General features: G+C 42.1%; 1 protein-coding gene across 2 annotated transcripts in view; it reads left to right on the top strand.

Moving 5' to 3' along the window:
* Window positions 1-14,238: 14,238 nt before the first annotated feature.
* The window catches only part of KCTD1 (potassium channel tetramerization domain containing 1), a 101,439-nt gene continuing 94,431 nt past the window's right edge, over window positions 14,239-21,246 (top strand). The window contains exon 1 of one of the 2 annotated variants that reach the window (XM_061448617.1): window positions 14,239-14,261. Coding sequence is in view for 1 of the 2 variants with exons in the window: in XM_061448614.1 (XP_061304598.1) it covers window positions 14,380-14,388 (9 nt within the window). In the remaining variant the exon portion in view is untranslated. Of the gene's footprint in view, window positions 14,262-14,317; window positions 14,389-21,246 lie in introns of those variants that run through there. The other variant, XM_061448614.1, reaches the window with a different exon arrangement.

Consider the following 21,246-nt stretch of genomic DNA (forward strand, 5'->3'; position numbering starts at 1 on the left):
ATATTGTTTCTTTTTGATATGGTTTTTGCTGTGGGTTTTTTTTCTATTAATCCCTCCCAACTTTCAAGAATAATCAGATTTACAAACGGATGTCACGCATGTTTTTCAATGACACCTACAATGTCCTTTCTGACTGAACCATCCTAGTGACATAGGTGTCTGACAATTTGGCAGGGAGAGAGCCATGAGTTAGGCAGAAAACTGGACTCCATTAAAAAAACATAAAAGCTGGGAGGAGGCAACTTGATGTGGCATGGCTCCTGGCAATGAGGAAGCATGAGTGTATACTGAAGCTTAGAAATAGAAAGTGATGTCCTCATAAAAATATGGCTCTAGGCTGGTGTGCCACTAGAAATTCTTCTGTCAGTTTAGAATATTTAGCTCTAAGGGATTTCTACTTTCAAATGGATCTTTTGATGCAAAATAGGCTGCACAGACGGAGATAGCGTTGAAGAAGGGAGAGTTGCATTTGCTCTCAGTTATGCTTGGTAAACTGAAGATTTTTAGATAGGCTTTTTGATCCCAAAGTATTGAGTGGGCAGGTGGGTTACCTTACCAGTGCGTTAGGTCTCTGGGCCCTTGTAACTGAAAATCATAACTGATGCCTGGGCAGCTAAATAATACTGAAAGCTTCAACACTGCTGGTTATCAGGGGAACCTTTTTAGCCTAATTTGAAAACTCAAAGCTCCAGGCAACTGAATTTTTTTCGTTACAGGCTCTTTTGTGTGATGTTCCAATGCAGTATATCCAATCAATGATGCAATATCACGCACAGTACCATCATGAGGATGTTTATGCCCCCCGTGTTTTGTATTTGACTTGTTAAACTGCAAGAAGAGTTCAGGGAACAAACAAACAAACAAAACAAAGAATAAAAAGCAAACTCCACAGCTCCCCTGCTGCAGAAATTTAAAACTAGCAAATACACAAGCCTCAGTGCTCCAAGAGAAATGAAAGAGCAGAAAGTGAAAATATATACATATGTATACACATGAACAAAACATGAGCCACAGTCATGGCAATCCGGGCTCCAATGTGCCAAACGAAAGGGGTTATTCCTCCAAGCAATCTTTGTGCCATAAAATTTAGGACACAGCAAGGCTGGTTTATGATCACACTGTAGATTCCACTATAAAACTATACAGTCACAGTACAGTAAATTCCACTGGATGATTAGGGCAGGCTGGTTTGGGGGATTTTTAATATTGCATCTGCTAAAAGAAGAAACACTAATGATAGCTTGCATGCAGGGAGGGAGATGAGTACTTATCAGATACTCATTCCTCCTTTCTTCCGCAATTTCTCTCACACACATCTGTCATAATTTAAGTTCATTTAGGGCAATCACAAGAATTGTGAGTATTGCTTCCACATTGATTTATTTTAACACAAATAATAATGGTCCAGATCTTCAGATGAAATAAATCAACCCAAAACATTTAATTTACATTGTTTCTGTGTAAATGATGTTAAATTAATTTTACTTATTAGGAAGACAAAAATAAAAGTAAGAGCAAGCTCCATGATAAATGATTCATTTACAGAGGATGCCTGATGCCTTGTGAGATTTTGGTGCAGAAGAGCAGAAGCAACTTATGGAAACTCCATAATTTTATAATGCTTTTGATTTAATTTGTTATGAGCTACTTCGTCTAGCCCAGTGCTAAAAACATAAAAGATGGTTCAGCACTAAGTATTCGAGCAGGATTAGATTAAAAGATTTTAAAACTTTGGAACAAAGGTTTCAGCTCAACTCAGACCAATGCTTACATTAACTGCATTTTTCTGCATTTACAAGATTTTACTTCAAAACTGGTTCCTCTTGCCACTCTGTTCTGAAGTGAGCCACAAACCTGCATTTCTGATGCTGTGGTCCTCGGTCAGTGAGATAATTGTATCTCTGAGAGTTTCCCTTTGTCATTTCAGAGTCACTCTCAAAAAAGAACTCATATTTAAATCTTAATATCTGTGATGGTGAGGCAAATGGGCAATCAAAAGCGGCAGGCATCTGACAGGGGCAAGCTTCCATAATGTGCACTGAGCTGTTTTCTTACACCAGAAGAAGAATCTCTTCTTTCTTGGCTTGATCATGCTGGTGCTTAGTGACAGCTGATGGTGCTGACAACCTTGTGCTGTCATTGACAGGAGCCAGGTGTGAGGCTATTCCATCATGCAGGACTGTATCCTGTGCTTGCCATTACCCTGCAGCATTTACCAGGTAGCTTTACTTCTATTTTTGGCATCCTAACAAATAAAATCATCTTACCACTATTCATACATTTCCATGGAAGCAAAGTGTCTGCAGACATACACTGGCCTCGAGTTCAACTAATGTTGCTGTCTCTTTCACTGTTTGTCTCTTTGCCATGTGAATCCTCACAGTGAGTTGACATTGATTTTGTTGGTTCCTGGAACATGTCATCGGTGCAGCTGTGACAGTGAAAAAGTAAGAGAAGAAGCCACACTTACACATTCACCCTGTGTGCATTAATCTGATTAATAAAGGAAATGTTATCCAAAATTAAAGGTATTGCCAATTTAGTAAACAAATCACTGCTGAAGTCAGCTGGGCATAAGCACTTTTCTCTTTTCTCTCTTCTCTCTTAAAGGATTTGGTGTCAATGTAACAAATCAAAAGGCACACCAAGAGGTGTTGATTAAATTAATCCAAAACAAGTGAAATTTTCTTTTTTATACCTATCTGTCTTACTCTCTGTATCTACATCATTCGGATCTGTGTGTCCACCTTCTAGCTGTTTTCAGCTCATGTCATTTTTCAGCAAGGAAGAAGGTGAACATAAGAAGGCAACAACTGCAGCTCAGAATACTCAGTTACATGATGAAAAAATGGAACTCTCCAGGTGTTGCTGATTATTTTCACTTTGTGCTGGAGGAATGTAACATACACTTCTGTCAAGTCATATGCTAGCAAGTATGCTCAAATGGATTCTCATCCTAAAAATAATGTCAGAAATAACTAATTATTTCAAACAACAAATTTTAATTGCTGTCTTAATCTAGTGTAATAACAATACAGAGGCTTTAGGCCTTCGTTCATCAACATATGTGCTAAAGTATCATTGCACTCAATGAGACTTAAGTCTCTGCCCAAGTGTTTAGATAGTTCAATGACTTCATACAGGAATTGAGGAGTAAATCTTCAATGATTTAGCCAGACCACTGATAATATGATTTCAGAAAATAATGTCCGGATAAAGACTTCTGAGTGTAGACTTTAAGAGTGCGAGAGAATAAGAAAGCTGAAGGGCAGAATAAAACTCTTAAAACCAGTGAAGGAACTTACTGCAATTAGGAGCAGTGAATCCAAGGACGAGCTGGTTGGCATACTCCCACACAAAACAGAAACAGTGAAAAGTAACCAAATACCATTACACAGCAGAATCCAGCAAGTCAGATTAAGAAAACACCCTTTGAGAAGATGAGATAGTCTCCGAATGGAAGCCAGGAAAGGGGTCACCTCCCATCACTGGAGAGCCCATTGCATACAGGGATGGCTGCCATCTGCAGTCACCCAGAAACACCCGATGGTTGAGCAGGGGTACAGGCACCTGGACCTCAAGAGAGCCTTCAGGCAGTCTGTGATCCAACCCAGCAATTTCAGAATATGGCATTTGCATATCTTCCTGCAATTATTTCCAAAGTCTGCCCAGCAGTCTTTCTGCTTTTCCAATTTTTCTCTAAAAAAGACATTATTTTAGGAAACTCAGTAGGAAAAAGCCATTCTGAATAGAGCACTGACTGTGTAGCTCATCATCTGAAAATTAGGAAATGCAGAAGTAAGGGGTTTGTGTGTAACTTTGTCTGTTGCTCACAGATAGATAGAGATGTATCTGTGTATATACACGCAAACAGATATATGCAGAAGAGTACTCAGTGCTACTACTCCTGCAAAGAATGTTCCTGTAATATTTAAAACCTGAAAAAATGCAACACAGGTATTTGTTACTAGTAAGAAAAGTAATATGAGTAATGAAATTGCAGTATATTTGTTTTCACAAGCTTACACTTTGACTCTGTGATACAATCCCCATGGCAAAATGTATTTAGAGATCAGAATATAAATGAGTACAAACCTGGGATATTTAAATCTATAGGAACTTTGTTATTGACTTCATTTTGGCAAGGAGTACAGTTGACATGAAAATTGTTTTTTCTTGGGATATACAAATCACTGAACTGAACCAAGTAACTGAAAAGTCCAAAAGGGTGGTGTGTGGTACACATCTATTTGCAAGTTCCTCATTCCTGGAAGGGCTATGATTAAAAAAGCCAAACTTTCAGTACAAGGAAGTTTGCAACTTAAATCTTCCAGTTAGCAAAGTTTTGCAACTAAATTAGTTAAGAACAGGAGGTTTAAAACACCTGTGTAAAGACAAAAAAAAAACAAACATGCAGCTGTATAGCTAAGGCTGTAGAAGGAAGTTTTTATATTAACTTTACTTGAGAAAGAGATTGTTCTTTTGTGCTCTTAAGACATCATTTCTCACTGAAAGCTGGCATGTATGCAAGTTCCTTTCACAAATGTAAGTCATCCGCACCAATATAGGATACCTAAGATGATTTATTTGAATTTCCTTCAAGCTTTTGACAAAATCCTATACTAAAAAAATCCTGTAAAAGCTGTACTGTAGAAAAGCGATGTTGTTCTCTGTTGTAAAAAGCAGACTGGGAGACAGGAACTCCTGAGTTCTCATTGTATTTCCTTTGATCTATATGCCCTGTACATAATAAGCCTGACACTTATTCCTTCTGTAGCTTTGGGCAAGTCATATAATCTCTCTGCCTCGTTTTCCTATCTTGGGGGGTATTGCATGGATTAGTTAGTCTATGTTTGTAAAGCAGCTGAAAGAGTATTGACCCGATCCTCCAGGGAAGCAGGGATACTCAGCTCCTTGGGAAGTCATGACCAATAAATTCTAAGGCATGCCACAGAAAATAAATACCAGGAGAAAAATGAACCCAGCCTTGACACAGACTACACCTGGTTTAGTTCATCTTGTTCCTGAAAAAGGCTGCACACAACTTCCCTTCCACAGCTGTCAAAGGAGAGCAGGACCTCCCCAGGGTTGTTTGGCATCCTTACGGTTTTAGGCTGTGAGAAAGGAGGTGAGAAAGGAGGGAGAATGGAGTGTTCCCAAAGGGGACACTGACACCTCTCTCAACAAGTGTTTGCACTAGCAAGCTGGCAAAGGAAAATAAATAGGGAGTGAGTGACACTAGCTGACGGTACTCATCATCCCATGCAGTTGAAAAGGACTGTGAGAAACCTGAGATGAATTAAAAAGCACTGGTGTACCCTGAATTTGGGGATGACTGATGATCAAGTGAAAATTGCCTTGGATGAATATAAGATAATATAAATATTGGCACTGTTGTCTCTGTGACCTGAGAGATTTTCTTTAAGTTTGGCTTGACTTTGCTGCACAGTCACACCAGTAAGTTTCCATGTCTGCCTGTATGATAGCGCAAAGAAATAACTGAGAAAGGTTTGCTCCTGTGTTAGGCATCAGTGTGGGTGGTTTAGTCGACCATTGAGTTAAAAAGATAAATTGAGAACATAATTCTTTAAAACTAAGAGAGAAATGAAGAGGGACAATATCATAGCCAAGCCTTTGATAAGTGGCAGTAAATCCCCAGGCGAAGGAATATTTTCTCAGTATCGTGACTTTTCCTGATCATTTTGGAAACTGCTTTTCTCTGTCAGGAGAGCAAAGGCAGCTGCTGCTGCAATAGCAAAACCCTGCATTTTCTGCTGGGGAAGAGAAGTGCTAGACACAGAGGGATAAGTCAGGTTTACCAGTGTGAGTGCATCCGCAGCAGTCGCTTTTCACTTTGGAATAGCTATTTCTATACACAGGTAGTATAGTTGCAGAGAGAGAAGGCAGTCAATTGCTTTGTCACAGAGCCCTATTCCTTTCTTTGCACCAACAACTGTGCCAGCTACATCAAGCCACTGACTCTTTGCCAGCGCTATTTGCTATTATATCTGTCAGGGGAGTGCTCCTACATAGACATGGCTTTGGCAGCAACTCTTACTTGCTGATGTGTGCTTGTGAGATGCCTCTTTTATGCCACCTTCCTTGAACTGCCTTTAGGTTTATATTTGGCTATCATCATCATATCCTTTCTTTTCTAGGGGCTCCCCTTTACCATATATATTCCATAGTTCAGTCGCTCACAAGAAGACTGAAGACTGGAAGAAATATCACAGCAAAACCCAAAGCAGGCTAGCAGGAGATTGGCTGACAAGATAGGACTTCTCTCAACATCTGTCTTATGCTGTGCAGGATGGAGAAAGGTTGCCTGGAGGTATACGAGTGTTGCCTTTGCATGAACTAGCAGGGCCATTTTCTGTGACTGTGGCATCAGAGGATAGTTTTGCCAGATGGGCATTTTTCCCTGGCAGACATTTTCAGCCTCTGCCTTAAGAGACCACTGTGTCTATTTTCACAGGCAGTCAACTAGAATCCTCTTTAAACTTGTAGGTGTCTTCATGTCCCTCAGCAGTTGTAACAGGACCAGCAGGGCATGGATTAAAATACTGATGAGCTTCTTGCAAACCACTATTTTTGACCAGGAGATGAGCAAATAAGAATTGTGATGAGTCCGGAAGGTTCATACCCCTGACTGTCATCACCACCCAAAACCCTACTGTTGTCTATCATTGCTCAGTGTCCACAAGTTTCTTTTATGAAACAAGGTACTGGAACCTTATTAAACTCTGAAAATTACTCTTATAACTGCAGCTGTGGAATATACACTACATATGGAATGAAGAACAAAGCTTAACATTTATGCAACTTTCCTCCTTTGCATAAACCCATCCACCAAGTATGGCCACAGTAGCCCAGCTCTTATAATTCATTGCAAACCTGGGAAACAACAGCAATGTAAAACTGGCATGAGGTGAAAAACTGCTGCCTCTCAGGAAGTGAGTAGGGAGGAAAATATCAGTGATTTAAAAGTGGATTTTTCCAAATGATTCCAAACAGAAAAGTACAGCAGCTTTTCACAGAATCCTGTTTCTACAGAGAGCAAGGAGAAGCTAGCTAGCAACATCAGTTTTTCAAAGCTCATGAATGGCATTGAAAGCATAGGGTAATTTCTGACACACAGAAATAGAATCATAGAAACATAGAATCATAGAAGAGTTAGGGTTGGAAAGGACCTTAAGGTCATCTAGTTCCAACCCCCCTGCCATGGACAGGGACACCTCACACTAAACCATGTCACCCAAGGCCTCGTCCAACCTGGTCTTGAACACTGACAGGGATGGAACATTCACAACCCCCCTGGGCAACCCATTCCAGTGCCTCACCACCCTAACAGGAGAGAATTTTCTTCTTATATCCAACCTCAACTTCCCCTGTTTAAGTTTTAACCCATTACCCCTTGTCCTGTCACTATAGTCCTAATGAAGAGTCCCTCCCAAGCATCCCTGTGGGCCCCCTTCAGATACTGGAAGGCTGCTATGAGGTCTCCATGCAGCTTTCTCTTCTCCAGGCTGAACAGCCCCAACTTCCTCAGCCTGTCTTCATACGGGAGGTGCTCTAGTCCCCTGATCATCCTCGTGGCCCTTCTCTGGACTTGTTCCAACAGTTCCATGTCCTTTTTATGTTGAGGACACCACAACTGCACACAATACTCCAGGTGAGGTCTCACAAGAGCAGAGTAGAGGGGCAGGATCACCTCCTTCGGCCTGCTGGTCACGCTCCTTTTGATGCAGCCCAGGATACATTTGGCTCTCTGGGCTGCAAGCGCACACTGAAGCCGGCTCATGTTCATTTTCTCATCAACCAACACCTCCAAGTCCTTTTCCGCAGGGCTGCTTTGAATCTCTTCTCTGCCCAACCTGTAGCTGTGCCCGGGATTGCTCCGACCCAGGTGTAGGACCTTGCACTTGGCATGGTTAAACTTCATGAGGTTGGCATCAGCCCACCTCACAAGCGTGTCACAGAATCACAGAATCCTAAGGATTGGAAGGGACCTCAAAAGATCACCTAGTCCAACCCTCCTGCAAGAGCAGGGTAACCTAGAGTACATCACACAGGAACTTGTCCAGGCAGGCCTTGAATATCTCCAACGTAGGAGACTCCACAACCCCCCTGGGCAACCTGTTCCAGTGATCTGTCACTCTCACAGTAAAGAAATTTTTCCTCATGGAACCTCCTATGCTCCAGTTTACACCCACTGCCCCTTGTTCTATCACAGGACATCACTGAAAAAAACCTAGCTCCATCATCCTGACACTCACCCTTTACATATTTGTAAACATTGATGAGGTCACCCCTCAGTCTCCTCCAAGCTAAAGAGACCCAGCTCCCTCAGCCTCTCATCATAAGAGAGATGTTCCTTTCCCTTAATCATCTTTGTAGCTCTGCGCTGGACTCTTTCAAGCAATTTAGAGTGTCAAGGTCCCTCTGGATGGCATTCCTTCCCTCCAGGGTATCAACCGAACCACACAGCTTGGTGTCATCGGCAAACTTGCTGAGGGTGCACTCAATCCCACTGTCCATGTCAGCGACAAAGATGTTGAACAAGACCGGTCCCAACACCGATCCCTGAGGGACGCCACTCCTTACTGGTCTCCAGACAGACATTGAGCCATTGACCACAACTCTTTGTGTGCGACACAACACAAACTATATACCACAATATATATACTTTCAAACAACACAAACTATACTACACTTCTATTTTGGAAAGGGAATGTTCCAGACAGCTGCTGATTCTTCAGCGGAAGAGTAGGGGTGTCTTTTTCAAATACCCTTTTTAAAAGAAACACTCCCTTTATGAGTCCAGAAAATTAGTCTGGTTGCAAAAACTGCAGATCACTCATTACAGTCAGTATGTTTAAGTCTAAAAACCTTGAAACTACCTGTTTCTGAAAGGCTGATATGGTCACAGTCCTGTTCAGAATTTGTAAGCTGCCCCTTTCTTCATCCAGATCAGCTATTTGAAAATCCCAGACCAATATACATACTTCCAGACTTTGGGCTATTCAAAACACAGATGCAAATCCAGATTTTTAAACCTGAGTTTCTCTTACAGCTGTATTGCTTATCCCTCTGAAATATTTCCTCGATTGAATAGGATGGTTTATTGCATGGAAATTCATACTTCAAACAACTATCTCAATGTATTACCCTATTAAGCTGATATCTCACAATTTCTGGAAGAGTGTATTTCAAAATACAGCTATATTGAGAGACTGTATTGTAGCATCAATGTCCATTTTCCCTCTGAAAACTCATGGTACAGTTGAGTAATGCTAAAAACCCAGAAGGGAAGATTGTTGGTGTGTTTTGTTATTTAACACCAAATGCCTCTGCTCATTGTCTTTGTGTATATAGGCATGCTCAGGGAATAATTTTTATAGGTAGGAAAGCAGAGAGATTCTGACACCCAAAGGATGCACAAAGAGATACACTAACATAAATTTCTATGGTGCCCTGAAGATGCTTCCATTGTATTATAGGGCTTCCTGTGAGCAGTTTTGGCTCAGGCAGTAACACCAAGAAATAAAACTGAGTGGTCCTGGACTAGATGAATTCAGACTGAGGCAGGTTATACCACCTCTAGAAACCATGTGTTTTGTTACAGGGTATTGGAATATAAAATAGCAAAACCAAGTTCTTTTCCTCCTTACCAGTTTCCCTTCACCCCAGCATACACACACATACACATGCTCACATTTTACCCTCTTCTCAGTCTAGTCTTTAATTGCCATGAGTTAAGCAGTTAAACTGGAGTGATCTTGGAGCAATTTGGACAATCCCATGAGATACATTATCACTTATGACCTGAATTCTCTACGTTTTATCTGAATGTTTAGACCAACTGAAACTTCTTCCATATTCATCCCTGCTGGTATTTCACATGATCCTGCTCAGAAAAGCTTACAGTGACCATAAGAGTGCATTAGTCCTTTCTCAAAGTGTACTGACTTAGTCCAAATAGAACATCTGTCTTGCAAGAGGAGGAGAGGTTTCAAATGCATATAGGAAAAATCTAGCTAAAGCAAAAGGTAGCAGGAGCAAAGGTGAACTCTGATTTGCTCTCTGCCCTCATAGGTTGTACAGAATGGGTCTTTTATCATTTATTTTGCGGCACAGATTTTCTGTGCAACAAATGCCTAAAGACAGGTAACAAAGCTAGTGTGGTACTACCCTGTTGTGCCCCTCAGAAAGCCTCGGCAATCACCGAGCAAGCAGAGGAACTGCTTCTCCGGGGAAGCAATAACTGTGGAGGGAAGTGGGAAGCGGAGAACTTCAGAGAAATGCATGGAATTTCCCAAAGTTCATTATAAATGCATAGACACATAGAGGATAATGACACCAGGGTTCACATTTTCAACGCTGCATGCTCAAGGGCAACCTTCTAAGACCTTTTTTTACCTATCCACAGGTGTCATGATTTGCTAGAGGTCTTAACATCTCAAGTTCCCATTGCTGGTCCTGAGGCTTCTGAAAGACATAACAAAATAAATCTAAATAACAAAATACATTTCTTCAAATATTGCATCAAAATGTTACTGGTAATAAAGAAAAAATGCATTATTTTTAACACTTCTTGGGGAAAACAAATCTGGAGAAACTGTTCGTAAATCTCCCCCTTCGAATGCAATGTAAAATCCTTTCTATTTTTCTAAAAATAAAACCCAAGCCACAAACAAAATATCTAATGTAGGCAACTGTTGCTAGCTTTTATTGTCACACCCAGCTGATCTTCTTAATACGTTTGAAACAAGATTGCAGCACATACCAAGCCTATGGACTGCAGGAGGGAACTTTCAAAAGAAGGTCAAGCTGGCATGAGGGCCTTCCTGAGAAGAACCCCTGTGCTTGATTCCAGACAAGATTACAGCTGTATCAGAAATAATGCCCTTTAGCAGGTGGACACATACGATCTGCAGCCACAGGAAAACCTGCCTCTTTAAAAGCTGCAATTTTCCAAACTGTTAACGTTGACAATGATACAAAAAAAAAAAATACTATAGTTTTCCAGAGGCTAACTATGAACAGGTGATGATTTGAGGAAAAAATTCAGAAATCAAATATTGAGCTCAGTTGAGCTCATTACAGTTGAATTCAGCATCAGTAAACTATTCATAATGCACAAACACAATGTAGTCTTATGTAAACCTGTTTAAAAAAAGATAACTCCAAGTAAAAGAGAACAGAGTTTAGTTTAATGTGTACTCCTTTGTATGTAAATTACCTCCAAGCAGTTAATAAAGGCAAACCTTGCTAACTTCTTTAGATATATGTGGCAGCTTATAGGGGTTATATCTTGTGAACTCTACTGATGTCAAAAAAGCATCCCTAGATCAGAGTACGGCTGCACCGGTTGTAAATTTAGGCTTCTGTTAAGGCAGTGGGTACTGAAAGCTGTGAGAAGGAAGAATAACCAAAGCCAGGGTCTTTCCTCCCCTGGGAACATACTATGGAAATACTACATTTGCATGTGAAAAGAGATGCAGATTGAACTTCAGCATAGCAGTTAACATCGACTTCCTTGAGAACACCTCTATTTTAGCCATGTGAGTTTATATTTTTGACCACCGCCTATAGGAAAGGGCCAGGCTGCAGTACCATTGTATATTACAGTGGACAAATGGAGACACCAATATCTATCCAAAATAGTTTGCAGCTACCCCAGTGGGCATTTCCCCTATCTCATCTCATGAAGGTGGTGTGAGACTTAAGCCTCTGATTTTCTGACTCACAGATGAAAATTCTACCAAATGAGCCTTCTTGAGATAATAAATACATTTTCTTACTTCTTAAGAAAATGCACCTTTTCTTATCTAGTGCTGACATCATTTGATAAACTCTTTGCTGCAGGTAAAATAACAGCACAAGGATATTTTTCACTTTTTTTAGAGGATGCTACACTGCTGTTTTTCTCCACCTTTCTCCATAATGGACACTTGCTAGCTTGAAATTAAAATTTGCAACTTTACTGATTTTTTTTTCCTCTCTGTATTATGCAGGTCGCTAATGAGTGCCAGGCTGCCAGGCTACTGGCATTGCTGTATTTATTTATTAGGAAAAGAAGGGCGATGAAGCATTTAAAGCAGTCACATACAAAGACCATCAATTTTGTGTTGTTTTTTTTTTTGTGGTGACACACTGTAAGATAGAAATAAAGTTAGGTCAAGACCCAGGACTACTGAAGTTTGTTTCTCTTTGATTCATCTGAGCAGAAAACGCGGGGGGGGGGAGGGGGTGGGGTGTATTTACTGCTGTTTAATTGACAGACCATGAGAATCTTGAAGTTATTAAGCAGGTTTAAGTACTTTGAAAATGACTCCGTTGCTCAAATTGTGTAACATTAGTGAGGGTTGCATGGACCCTGCTCCACATACACCTAGTGGGGGAAGACACGAGTGGTTGAGGGGAGGTATTCCTCTTGTGTGCTCCTAGTTTTTGGAAGAATGCTAAAAATAAAATTTGATGACGAAAGCATGTGGAAAGTTTCTGGGGGCATTGAAGAGTGTGGTTACTTAAAGTTTTTCCTCTTCTATTCGGACAGCCATTCCTGGTTAATTAACCTAATGTATTTGTGCTCGCAGTGGCAAAGCATTCGCAAATGGTATGGTTGCTAAGTGAGAAGTCCTACCACATTATTGTGCTTATCGTTTAAAGAGAAGAGGAAAGACAAAAGGAACGTGTTGGGTTGGATGTATTTTTAAACAAGAGAATTAGTCATTCCTTAGGCTGCAGCAATTGCCTTAGGAAAAAAAAAAAAGACGATTGTCATATTTTGCACTACTTTCCTTAAAATACTAACCCCATATAATAAAAAGCTAATTGTAGGTTTTTGCTGGGCACGTCCAGTTCTATTAAAGGGGTTTGTTGGGCAGTTTTGGCCTCAGCCTGGTCTTTTTCATAAGAAATGTCAGCAAAATCTCTGAATTAATGGACTGTGAAGCGCTCAGAAACATACCGTTTCACAAAAGTGTACTGTGAGGATGTGACACTAATGGGAGGTGACCCAGGGGGGCTGTGACAAAACAGTCCACTCTAACAACCACATCAACAAATTAATGCAGCGTCTGTACTCAGTAGCTTTGCACAAAGCGATATACAGTGGAGTGGGAGGTGAAGGATGGTAGAATAAGAGAAAACTGATCAAGAATAAGATTTGTAAATTATTTATTTATGCCCGGTTTTGTTTTCTTCAGGACAAATGAGTTGCAAACTCCTGGGTGAAGAGAAGGAAAAAGCCAAGGCTCCATTTCAACTGGATAATTGGAAAAGGAAAGTTAGTAGCATTTGTGAGCCATGGTCACATGAACCTAAGTGGCAAATTCCTGGATTTATTTACATTGATTATTTTTTTCTTTTGATTCTGCTTTTTTAAAAAATATAATTTTTTTTTTAAAGAATGCAGTGAAACTCCTTCAATCTTTTTGCAATTCTGCATGGTTGAACATTTGAAATGAGTTTGTGCATCACCCCGAGGCATTGATTCAGACTTGATTGGGGCAAAGCAGTCTCCATGTGCTTATTTTTATACACGTCATTTGGGAAGTTATATAGCCAAGGGAACAGAAATTGTGTTGCTCCACTGCCAAATTATCCCGTATCCCTCGATCAAAACGGGAGGTGAACCTAATCAACAAGTTGTGCGACCTTAGCGCAATGGCAATGTCAGGTCAGCTCGGGAAAGTGAAGAGACAGACCTAAATACAAATAAAAAGAAAGGGAGAGACAGAAAGAAAGAAAGAACCAACCAACAATCCTTATAATTATCATCATCTGCTGCTTTTCCCTCTTCTGGCAAAGAAACACTCCATCCATTTGCAGAAATCGCCCGCGGAAACGTTACATCAAAACTAATCACAACGATTAAAATCAGCTTTTCTGTGCAAGAGGAGAGTAAAAAGCAAGTTGGAGGCTGGAATGAGACTGTTTTTTCCACCAAAAAAAAAATCCGGAGAAAAAAAAAAATACACGCTATATACATATATATCTATATGCACGTTTCGAAGGAGATCAATTTTATGCCCGTGTGATCAGTTAATTTAATTTAACTTTTATTTCGGAGATTGATTCAGACTGGAGGTAGAGACATGAGCTAATTGTATCCTGATCCTTGCCTTGAGGGGTTTCAAAGCCCTGGAGCAACTATTCTCTGTATTTTGCTCTGTCTACCTTAGCCAAGCTATTGCATTTCTCTCTGGTGTAGCGAGGAGAGCAGACCGCTGCCGGGAGAGAGAAATATCGGAAGTGTGAGTTGGGGAGGGGGGAAAAGGGGAGAAAAAAAAAGGGGGAAAAAAGGGAAGGCAAAAAAAAAAAAAAAAAAAGGAGGGAAAAAAAAAATAAAAGAGGGACACTTTGGCGGCTCCGATGTTCCAGGTAAGGGCTGCTCGGGATCGTTGTTGTTGTTTGCAGCGGAGGGTTCGGAGGGACTCGGGCGCCACTCGCTTCCACGCATGTGCCGGGCGCTCGCACCCCGCGCGGGGACGCAGCACGGCCTCCGCGCTCCCCCGCGCAACCCGCGCCCCCGCGCAGCGCCGCGGGGAGGCGGGCGGGAGGGAGGGAGGGAAGAAGGGAGACGGGGGGGAAGAGGGAGGGAAGGAAGGGGCCGCGCGCTGGGAAGGGGGGGGGGGGGGGGGGTGCGCTCCTCCTTTCCCCACCGCCTCTCTGAGAGGGAGACTCGGGGGGTGGCGTGTGCGTGGAGGGGGGATTTACTGAGTTGAAGGGTGCGTGTTTCCGCGCAGGGGGTGAGCGGCTGGCATTGTTCTCCTCCGGGCTGCAGGAGGGGGCCGCCATTGTGTGTGTGTGTGTATGTGTCTGTGAGAGCGAGCGGGAGGCACCTTCCCCCACTACCACTACCTCCGGAGCCCCCCGAGGCCCCCACCTTTGTTGCCGGGGCGGCGGAGGGAAGGGCGGCCCCGCGGGGCGAGGCAACGGAGCCGCGGAGCAGCGGCCGCCCTTCCTCCGCCGCCCGCTGTTACCCCGTGGGGACTGAGGCGCCTGTGGTGCGGGACGGCGGTTGTTCCCCCTCCCTCTTTCTCTGGCCCCGCACTGCTGCGTGCCCCGGTGTCCGACGCCGTCCCGGAAGACAGGGAGCCGCGTCTGCCATCTCAAAAAAAACAACAAAAAAACCCACCAAAAAACACAAAAAAAACCCAGAAACCTCAAAAATAATAATAAAAGGGAACGAAAGAAGCCGCTCGCCGCCTGTTTCCAATCAACGCGGTACAAGTTTATTCGAGCCCGCCCTGCGGGCACCGAGCGTGCTCGGATTGTTCGGGCAAATTAAAAAATGGGCGAAACGCTTCTCCCTTCTCAGCGGCGGGGGCTGCCTAGGAACCTCCTCCGGCTCTTCCCGCTGCGGGAGGGAAGGGGCAGGGGCAGGGGCAGACCAGCCCGGCGCGCCGCCAGCACCGCTCCGTCTGCGGGAAAGAGCGGGGATGGTGTGCGGGAGCTTTGGGGCGGGTGGTTCGAGTTGCCGGGTTGCCCTCTGCCGCCAGCGCGGTGAGAACCCTGAAACGCAACTTTCCATCCGCATCTCCCATCCTCGCCTTCCCCACAGCTCCGGGGGAGGCTTGTCGGAGGCCACCGGGGCCGGGGGCTGAGGGAAACTCCGGGTTCATTCGAGGAAGTTGGTGCTTGGCGCACAAAAAGGAAAATGAATTTAAGAAGTGTCGGTGCAGTGGGTGCTGGTTGGGCTCAGCAGCGGGCGGGAGAGGATGCTGGCCCCGCGGGTCGGAGGGACTTGGCGGAACTTGCCCTAGCCTATTCAAAATGACTGCGGTGATCCTGGCGTATTAATTACTCCAGAAGCGCGACACAAAATATTCTAGCACACGCTAGAGGTCCCTCTCAGAGCTGACAGGGGTTTTTCAGGTTGGGTTGTTCATTATTATTTATTTATTTCTCCCCCTTCCCCGCTTTCACTGTTTGAACAATATCTGCTATTGCTGCAAATCCCAGCGCAGCAGTACCTTACTCAAGTAATGGTGAAGACGGATTTGAGACGGTTTTGTTTGTGCCCTGTGTGTTTGTGTGTTGTTTGGGCGTCGGGGCTCACTTAACCTACACATTCCTCTAAAAAAACGCGAGCGTAAAAGGGCTTAATTTCATGCCGTGATTTCATAGGTCTCTTTGAAATATCCTCGGAGTTTGTTGTTGTTGGGGCCAAGTTCCGAATTTCTTACTGGCTTTTCTCGTGTGAATCCTGCCGTGGAAGTAAAGAGAACTTGAATAAGGATTCCAGGGTATGGCTCGTGGGTTTTAAATGAGAAATATGCAAACGAGAAAAAGCCGGGTATTAAGTTTATAAAGAGTCAATAAAGGTGATGGAGGCAAGTAAAAATGATCAATCCCCATCAATTTTCATCACCAGACTGTGTTAGGGAACTAACTAGTCTCCCGATCTTCATGTATTACAAGCATTATTATCACCGTTTTACGGATGGAGAAACTGAGAAATAAAAAGAAGGTCACTGACTTGCCTAAAGCCATATAGCAAATAAAAGATAGATCTGGAATCAGCTAGGACAGATTTAGATCTCTTGCTGATTTGCCCTGCTGTAACCATTGATTTCAGTGGAATTCTTCTGGATTGAAGTCTGATTCGGAACTTAAGTGTTGCTTTGTCTCTTAGAAACGCTGGCTTCCTCTGAATTCCATTTTGAGCATGGCTGAATTAGTGAAAGATTTTGAGGGAATATTTGGTGCATATCTTATTTTTAAAAGAAATTACTGGGAAACTTTAGGACTAAGATGGCTTTTGATTCATCCATTATTTTTTTTTCTTTTTTTCCCATTGCAATTTCATCAGTCACATCAGCATAGTTCCCTAGTTGGTTTTTGGTATTGTGTTTTGCTTGTTTGCTTTTTAATGAACAATTTCCTCATGTCTAGTGCAGCTTTTGTTGCTGGCTTCTGAGAAGCGCTTCTTACTAGATGTCTCTGAATGAAGCCTTCAGTTTTATGTCGAAACAACAAATGATTTTGGAGGAGGAAGACTTCCATTCATTGTGGGTATCAGGAAGAAATGAAAAATTGTATGACCATCGTATACAAAAAGCCAGCCTTTCCCATGTGCGGAGGAAAGGCTGCGCTCTGAAGACTTGCTCACATAGGCTCCTTATTGGATTATGATAAGTTTATGTATGGAGAAAATGCACTGTGAAAGGAAATATTCACTGATCATAACAAATGTGAGTACATTATTCAAAGTGAGGTCTCTCACAATTAACAAAATATCAAATCTGCCAGTCACAGTCAGACAGCATTTCACATAAGCCCAGCTGGGGAGGAATGACAATTTCTGCTTTCTGTATTCCAACTACTTTAGAAACATTTTCAGAATACCATAAAACAGACACAGATGCACAGATTGTGGTTATGGTGCTTTACTGTTCATTTATTAATATGTGCTGGTATATACAAACTGCCATTGCTAAAGCATAATGTAAAGTTCCTGGTTTCTTCTGGTCATCAGAGCAATTTACTGAGATGCTGATACTTCAGGGATTTGATAGTGTAGCTCACACCCCTGCCACAAGGGTCTGACCCCACATCTTAGCGTGTGGGGAAACAGACATAGAATATGGGTGTCATTAAGACTATCCCCAGTCTGAGCTTATACAACTGAAATAGAAATCATTCAGGTGGAAATTAGCCCTACAGAGCATGTGTGGTTTGTTCAAGACCGTGTACTGACTCCCTGGCTGAGCTGAGTTTTAAGTGCCAGAGCTTTAGCCCCCTGTCTCATGTTCTGTACAGTAAACTGCTGTGCCTCACTTGCAATACGTGTTCGACTCCTATCTGGTTCCAGAGGAAAAATAATGTAGATCAGAGGCAAATTTTAGCAGAGATGCCTGCTGTTACTTATTTTGGATCCTTTTACACTGCTGCAGCAGAGCCAAGTTGGATCTCCTTCCAGGAAACAAATTTAGTTAGCTGTTGGTTTTTTTTTAACAGAAACATAATTCTTACTTTAAATGGAATCTCTTCTGTTGGTCTGTGTTGCACTTATGGTTTTGGGTTTGTTTTTTTTTTTACAGCCTGGGTAAAATTCATCTCTGGTATAGTGCCGTTGACTTCTGTGTTGTTTCACAAAGAATCAATTTGCTCTTCTGTGTTGAAATACAGATTTCTGTTGTCCTACTTTCCAAAAGATACAGTTTGGTTTGGTTGGTTTGTTTGTTTATTTCAGCTTGAAAGAAAAAAGTATAAAATGCAAATCTTCATTCTATTTTGTCCATCTTCACTACTTGTGCAGGCTGAAGGTATCTCTTTTTTTACTACTCTAGTAAATTCAGTTGAATATGTACATATATACATTTGGAGAATGTCTATAGGTGGGAGGATGGAGTAACTACTATTTTCCTAGCTGATAACACCTTAAAAGAAAAATCTTAATGTATGTGAAAGACATTAACACATTCCATATTAATGATGCATGTTGTAGCTTTAATAATCTTGGGTTCTCTAAGATGTATTTTAATCATGCTTTTGATCCAGAAGTCAAATAAACAACACCCCATATCCAACTGAACCAAAGTTGATGCTGTTGCATGTTCAGTAGTTGTAAGCCCATGTTTCTGAAATGAATGGCTCACCTGATAACCTTTCCCTGATAGCTCTTGAGCTGGCTGCTACCCCCACTGGCAACAGAAGTTACCTGTTTGATGTGGTTGGCAGGTTAGCTCAAATGCGGCTTTGCAGGTGGTTTGTACATAGCTGAAGTCTATGGGTGAGGGATATGAACCTTAGAAGTGCTTGCTGGGGCAAAGGACAACTCATCCTGACAAATTATTTAGTGGTTTTTATTCAACTGGTTTTCCTTATCCAATGTGCTTGTGAATAAGGAGCAGCCTTTAAAAATACAGGAAGTGACACTGCACAGCAGGGTTGCTCTGAGATGATAGGGAAATGAGTTCTGTCTCACCCAGGGTAATGGGTTTTTCTGCTCTGGATTCTCAAATGAGACCTTTACAGTTGTAGTCATTCCCCCTCAGCCAGCATTTATGATGCACAAACCTCATGTTCAGTGCAGGCATCTATGGGGTTTCCTTTATTTTCCCTGGTGTAATTCAGGATGACTTGCAGGATAGCTAACTTGCTAACATATCTCAGGCTTGTGCACCCCACTCCTGACTGTGACTGTGGCTGCCTTTATCAAACAGGCAGCTGGTATGAGGACAAAACCATCTCCTACAGTGGTAGTAGGTTCTGTTAGACCTCAGCTGTCCTAGCTTTTTGTTCTCACGAGGAACTGTGAAGCCACCTAGTGATTTGGTCAAGCAGAAATGATGGGCAGTTGTCTCAGGTGAGGTATTTCCAGCAGACATGAGGAAATGTTAGTACTTCTGTGTAAGGCATGGGTGCAACTTGGTCTAGAGCACAGTGCATAACTCTGAGCATCCACCTTTGAGAAAGGTGAACTTAAGCTGGAACCGTGGCTACAAGGACGGTTAGGGAGTGGAGTGTCTTGTGAAAGGAGATTAGAAGAGGCTTGAATGTCCATGTTAGCAAAGTGTACCATGGAAAATTATATGACCATCCCTATAAATACATACTGGTAGTGAATCTCGGAGAGAATTAACTCTTCAAGATAAATTACAATAAATGTGGCTATAAACTGGCCCTGTTTAGGCAGCCGTTTCCAAGACCACTTTCTGATACCTTATCTGGAAGGAAGTGAGACTTTGAATTTGATAATACTCTACTTTGGGCAGGTCTTTAAAACCTGGACTGCTTGGAGAATATTTCCCAAACCATTCTATGGTTCCATGAAAAAGCACTACCAACCCTTTACTTCAATGACTTTACTTCACTGTTCCAATGAGCTATGGCCAACCAAGGTTTTTCATTAACATTTCTGTCAGTGAAGAAAAAGTCTGGTTTTCTTTAAAGAAAAAATAGATGTTAAAGAAATCTGTCAAAAGGCAATTTGAGGTTCATTTACAAAACTGAAACCAGACCTTTCTCATACCTGAAAACCAGTGTTTATTTTGAATTTTCATTAGATAGAAATTTGAAAAACACAATCTGACAGAAGAATTTAAAAAATATCCTGGTTTTTTTTCACAGAAAAAAAAAAATCCTCAGTCAGTATCTGGTTTTATGATCAATGAAAATTGTTCATAACTGTTTGTCAGTGGGAGGCATTTCTGGTTTGCTCTTTAGATAAGATCCTTCATTCCTTCTCTGTTCCAGCTGCAAAACTATATATATTTCTACAGTTCTTCGTTTTTTCCAGGTTAGACCTTTAATGCTTACAGTTTTCTTCTGGTTTATTTAGTGGCATTCACTTTATTTTCACCTTACACTGTAACAAGGAGAGAAGAGATTTAATAAAGAAACATGAAGAAAGAGCCCTTTTCTCTTTTCCTCACCTTACAAACATTAACTTAAAAACATCCTCTTCATTATCCAATCACCCTGCAAACTTTCTGTGCACTGGTTTACTTGCATACCCGGCTTACAAATCCCGATGGGAAGGACCGTCTCTCCTGCTGCAGCAGAACACTGCAGGTATTCAACAAGTAATTAATATTAGCTGCTGCTATCAGTGTTGCCAGAGGAGCAGGGGGAAGAGAGGAGAGGAGTGCCAGACAGTAAGAATGTATAAATAATGGTTGGAAACCAAAGTATCCAGGGGCTGCTGAAGTAGCTCAAAGTTAAGGCAAAGTGCTCTTGTGAAACAAAACCAGCTTTATTTCCCTGTGAGAACTGAACTTGGCATCAGCATTAGATGGAAGAGGTGTTGTGTATATCATGTCTTACAAAGGGAGTACAGGCCCATCAACATGGTAACAGAGCTGTCAAAGAGGCAGGTAGGAGTGACCCAGGGGAGGGAATGAAATGGGGGTCTCTAACTAAAATAGCGAGGATGCCAGGTCTCCCGAGGTGTATTGCTTTCTAAATAAGCCAAGACTCACCTGCAGGTTTAGTTAAGATGTCCTAAGAGAGGTTGATGGTTCATCCATTCAGCCAGTGCTGAATAATTCAGAGGATCATTATCATTATCATAGCGCATTATGTACCCATTATACCACTTTTCTAAACACTGAAGGGAGATAATCCACACACTAGGGGCCCCTCACACAAGGTAAACAGACCTTCCTGTCTTGCCAGTAACAGACAAATTTGACACCATTTATCTACAGCAGCCTGTTTCTCTGTAAGTGATACGGCAACAAAAGGGTTAGACAGGCTTACCAACCATATCATAGAGAGTCTCGTGGGTCA

This window comes from Pezoporus flaviventris, unplaced genomic scaffold (assembly GCF_033815535.1).
Source record: "Pezoporus flaviventris isolate CSIRO_AGI_PZ_B2104156 unplaced genomic scaffold, CSIRO_AGI_Pfla_v1 ptg000007l, whole genome shotgun sequence".
In the NCBI taxonomy this organism is placed as follows: domain Eukaryota; kingdom Metazoa; phylum Chordata; class Aves; order Psittaciformes; family Psittacidae; genus Pezoporus; species Pezoporus flaviventris.